This window comes from Triticum aestivum, chromosome 3D, assembly GCF_018294505.1.
Source record: "Triticum aestivum cultivar Chinese Spring chromosome 3D, IWGSC CS RefSeq v2.1, whole genome shotgun sequence".
Lineage (NCBI taxonomy): Eukaryota > Viridiplantae > Streptophyta > Magnoliopsida > Poales > Poaceae > Triticum > Triticum aestivum.
In genome coordinates, this window is record NC_057802.1 from 82,466,907 (window position 1) to 82,472,407 (window position 5,501).

At 48.3% G+C, this 5,501-nt stretch overlaps 1 protein-coding gene across 1 annotated transcript; it reads left to right on the forward strand.

Moving 5' to 3' along the window:
- Positions 1-2,756: 2,756 nt before the first annotated feature.
- Positions 2,757-4,882, forward strand: LOC780607 (gibberellin 3-beta-dioxygenase 2-2-like). The gene is made up of 3 exons (NM_001428023.1): positions 2,757-3,348; positions 3,596-3,754; positions 3,904-4,882. Exons 1-3 carry the CDS (start codon positions 2,870-2,872, stop codon positions 4,376-4,378), a joined length of 1,113 nt encoding a protein of 370 aa, NP_001414952.1. The 5' UTR covers positions 2,757-2,869; the 3' UTR covers positions 4,379-4,882.
- The last annotated feature ends 619 nt before the right edge of the window (positions 4,883-5,501 follow it).

Consider the following 5,501-nt stretch of genomic DNA (forward strand, 5'->3'; position numbering starts at 1 on the left):
ACCCTTCACAAAGCATCACTCCCATTGCAAGAAAAATCAATCTAGTTGGCCAAACCAAATCAATAGATTGAAGAGAAATACAAAGCTATAATAATCATGCATAAAAGAGTTCGGAGAAGACTCAAATAATATTCATGGATAATCTGATCATAAACTCAAAATTCATCGGATCCCAATAAACACACCGCAAAAAGTGATTACATCGAATAGAACTCCAAGAATATCGAGGAGAACATTGTATTCAAAGAGAGAGAAGAAGTCATCTACTCCCTCTGTTCCTAAATATTTGTCTTTTTAGAGATTTCAAATGGACTACCACATACGGATGTATATTGACATATTTTAGAGTGTAGATTTACTCATTTTGCTCTGTATGTAGTCACTTGTTGAAATCTCTAGAAAGACAAATATTTAGAAATGGAGGGAGTAGCTACTAGCTATGGACCTGTAGTTCTGTGGTAAACTACACACACATCATCGGAAGGGCATCAAGGTTGATGTAGAGCCCCTCCGTGATCGATTCCCCTTCGGCAGAGTGCTGGAAAAGGCCCCCAGATGGGATCTCGCGAGAACAGAAGCTTGCGGCGGCGGAAAAAGTGTTTTGGGTGGCTCTCTGTTGGTTTCCCGATTTTAGAGAATTTATAGAGGCGGAATCTCCATCAGATGAATGTGGGCCACCACAAGCCACCAGGGCACACCTACCCCCGGGCACGCCCGGGTGCCTTGTGGGCTACTCCTTCATCTTCTAGGCCTCTCCCGAAGCTTCCATGCTATTTTATGTCTAGAAAAAAATCTTCAAAAAGTTTCGTGGCATTTGGACTTCGTTTGGTACTGATATTCTGGAAAACCAAAAACCGGCAAAAAACAACAACTGACACTTGGCACGAAGTTAATAGATTAGTCTCAAAAAAGATATATAATGATATATAACTACATATAAAACATCCAAGATTGATACTATAATAGCATGGAACAATCAAAAATTATAGATACGTTGGAGACGTATCAAGCATCCCCAAGCTTAATCCTTGCTCATCCTCGAGTAGTTAAATGATAAAAATAGGATTTTTGATGTGGAATGCTACCTAACATGTTTATCATGTAATCTCTATTTTGTGGCATGAATATTAAGGTCGGAATGATTCAAAGAAATAGTTTATAATTTGACATAAAAGCAATAATAATAAGGCATACCAACGAACAATCATGTCTTAAAAAATATCAACGCTAAAGAACGTTATCCCTACAAAATCATATAGCCTTGTCATGCTTCATCTTCTTAACACAAAGTATTTATCATGCACAACCCCGATGACAAGCCGAACAATTGGTTCAGGTGCAACTATGTTTGCTTCCCTCTTGATTTTCACTAGATCAGCCTTATGAAGGCATCAAATAACCTCCAAAACGTTATTTCTAAAACCGAAAACGGAGGACTTGCGAGGAGATACAACATAGAGAATGTGATGCACATAGTGTAGTTAACTTTGAAAGTAATGGTCATATGCAAATTCATACCAAGATCCATGCCCCTTTAGCATGCTCGTAGCTCGGCCTCCTCCACACGGGAGAAAAATGGAAATCCTGTACTTTCGGCCTTATATGCAACGTCTAAATCAGCATTCATGTTTTTCTTTACTCATACACCACAGAGGGGTTGCTACCGCACCCAAAATTTTATAGTACCCTTTGCAGATAACCAACATTGAATATCTCTCTCTCTCTCTCTCTCTCTCTCTCTCTCTCTCTCTCTCTCATATCAACAGTAGTCAACTATATTAGATGAAAATCAACTTATCGTCATGCCTCTATATCGTCTTTTCTATCCATGGATCACCTACACACACAAACTAGATGATGCCACATTTGTTGCGAAATTGGTTGCAAAACTTTCAATGAGATTTGGTTTTATGGAGTCCGTGGCATAATAATAGGTGAATTGAAAATTAAAATACACATGGTTTATTTTATAACTCTACAATATTTATTTGAATATAATTAGCATAAGAGAATGAATAGACTTTTGCCATGCATAGTTGCAAGTCGAGGTATGCTTTTTCTTATGTATAGTTGCATGTTGAGAGAAATTTATCTGTGAAGATCACCTCCCACCTAAATCAAAACCTTACTTGCATTTTTCTATTCATGCTCAAATTAAATCAAATCTAACCAAAATCTAGAATATGATGGGTGTAAAATTTACGTCGAGCATGATTGATGTTGAACCAATAGAATATGTAACCCCTTACAACCCACACAATTAGCTAGTACTCCCTTCGTCCCATAAACACTCTTGTATCGTGGGACGGAGGGAGTAGTAGATATAGAATGAACGGATCTTCTACCCGTGGACCATATCACTAATTAATTTGGTTTGGGTTCTGTCTACCACATACAATTATTTGGATGGGGCGCTTTACTTTACATCTGTGTTTGTTTCTATGTTTGTGTATATTAATTGGGCGCCAGTGCCACTAGCCAGGCCAGGCAGCTAGATTTGTGTTGCGTAGCGGGTGGCCTTGTGCGCTCCACATCCCTCCAAAAGAGCCTCCTCTCTCTTCACGTTTCATCATCTTCTTCATCCCAACAGGCAAATGCATATTCATCTTTTTCTCTCTCTAGTTAATCGATCAAATTATCTAATGGATGGATTCCCCTCCGGCTGGCTCGGCTGCTCCTAATCCGCTACGCTCCAAAACTTCTCCCCCTATATATACAGCTCCTTGTACTTCTCTCGTTCTTACACTCACTCCTCAATCCATCCGTCTCCACCATTGCTCGCTAGCTCGAGCTCCTAGCTAGTACTGCAAAGTCAGCCGGGGAGTTGATTTGGTCCTTCTTGGCTTGACCGATCGTACGTGCCGCCAGGATGCCGACGCCGGCGCACCTGAGCAAGGACCCGCGCTACTTCGACTTCCGGGCGGCGCGGCGGGTGCCGGAGACGCACGCGTGGCCCGGGCTGCACGACCACCCCGTGGTGGACGGCAGCGGCGCGGGCGGAGGGCCGGACGCGGTGCCGGTGGTGGACATGCGCGACCCGTGCGCGGCGGAGGCGGTGGCGCTGGCGGCGCAGGACTGGGGCGCCTTCCTCCTGGAGGGCCACGGCGTCCCGTTGGAGCTGCTGGCGCGCGTGGAGGCCGCGATCGCGGGCATGTTCGCGCTGCCGGCGTCGGAGAAGATGCGCGCCGTGCGGCGGCCCGGCGACTCGTGCGGCTACGGGTCGCCGCCCATCTCCTCCTTCTTCTCCAAGTGCATGTGGTCCGAGGGCTACACCTTCTCCCCGGCCAACCTCCGCTCCGACCTCCGCAAGCTCTGGCCCAAGGCCGGCCACGACTACCGCCACTTCTGGTACGTACGCCGGCCGCCGATGCGCATATACACGTCATAGTACGGCACCTACCTAACTGGCTCTGGCCAACCGTCCGTACACACGTGAAGGGGCGACGTGTCCGACTCCGACCATGCATGCATGCACGCGCGCGAAACTTGTTACTCCTGTTCTGCTATGGCAGCAGCTAGCCGCGTGTGTCCGTTCGTAGGAGTAGTTACTTACACAGTTACACTTACGCCGTCCGTCGTGTTCCTCGACGTGCAGCGCCGTGATGGAGGAGTTCCACAGGGAGATGCGCGCGCTGGCCGACAAGCTGCTGGAGCTGTTCCTGGTGGCCCTCGGGCTCACCGGCGAGCAGGTCGCCGCCGTCGAGTCCGAGCAGAAGATCGCCGAGACCATGACCGCCACAATGCACCTCAACTGGTACGTTCCACTACTACTCCAGTAGTACAAGTACAATATATAGAATACAAATGGCAGCAGCCACGACGACACGTACTCCACCATGCAGCAAAGCATATATTGTCGGTGCGGCGGTTGACACGGAGTTGTGTCGTGTCGTTGATTCACAGGTACCCCAAGTGCCCGGACCCGAAGCGGGCGCTGGGCCTGATCGCGCACACGGACTCGGGCTTCTTCACCTTCGTGCTGCAGAGCCTTGTGCCCGGGCTGCAGCTGTTCCGGCACGGCCCCGACCGGTGGGTGACGGTGCCCGCCGTGCCGGGGGCCATGGTCGTCAACGTCGGCGACCTCTTCCAGATCCTCACCAACGGCCGCTTCCACAGCGTCTACCACCGCGCCGTCGTCAACCGCGACAGCGACCGGATATCGCTCGGCTACTTCCTCGGCCCGCCCGCCCACGTCAAGGTGGCGCCGCTCAGGGAGGCCCTGGCCGGCACGCCCGCCGCCTACCGCGCCGTCACGTGGCCCGAGTACATGGGCGTGCGCAAGAAGGCCTTCACCACCGGCGCCTCCGCGCTCAAGATGGTCGCCATCTCCACTGACAACGACGCCGCCAACCACACGGACGACCTGATCTCGTCGTAGATCGGCGCCGGCCATCACCGGCCGGCCAAGGGATCGATCTACACACACAATTAGTGAACAAAAAAATGCCAGAGATGGTGCATGGTGGGCTGGTAGCTTAGCTGAGGTAGCTAGGAGGAAGAGCGCGCGTGCGGCTGTCGTTCGTGCGGCTGTTCCCGCAAAAAAAAAAAGGTTTCCTCCATATATGTCTCCATGCAGAACTGCAGATGCTGGTGGTGGATGCGTCCATGCAGCAGGGAACGAACTAATTGTAAGAAAATCAAGCAAACTTAGTTCTACATCTGTAATTAAGTATGCATGCCACTTGGTTTAATTCAATTCAAGTGCAGAAAAAATTATGATGGGAAAGAAGAAGACATGTTGTGTTTGTTCCTTCTAGCTGCTGGCTGCCTCCTGACCAAATTCTTGTTTTGTTATCACTGATCAGAACTACTCCCAAGTGTCAGAAAATGTTTTACATTATGGGACTGAGGGAGTAGATTATTCTAAAAAATGAACTAGATTACTAGTTAATTAATTGGCCCAGCAATTTGTCTTTTAGCCAGTTTGTCATTTGGCACGATGGCTTAGCGAACCAGGCTGGTCAAATGATATGAGGACGATGATATTTTATTGGTGTATAGACTAGCAAAAATGGCATTGTACTGGTATATATGCATGCATGTACATGTACATGTACATATATACACAAGAAAGCAAAATGGGGAAGCACCCAGCAGTGGACACGCATATTATTCCTTTGGAGGAATAGGCCACGGATGTGCAGGTGCAGTAGGACACACCTGGCTTGTACTGTTGTACATGGAATGGCTGCCTGTACATGCATGCATGCCCTCCATGCAGCAAGGAACACAAGCAACCAAATGGAGCAGACCATGCACAGGATCGCATACATCTATATATGCACACTTTTCATACATGCGTACGTGTATATAGTGGGGTAGCACCACCAGCCTACCAGGGTGTTGGTCCTGCTCTGGTCTGCAAGGAGAAGAGGATGCAATGCGCCAAGGGAGGTGCTTGTCCTGCATTCTGCCTGGATGAACGAAAATAAATGAAAACTAATTCAGAGAGAGAGAGTGAGAGAGAGAGAGAGAGAGAGAGAGAGAGAGAGAGAGAGAGA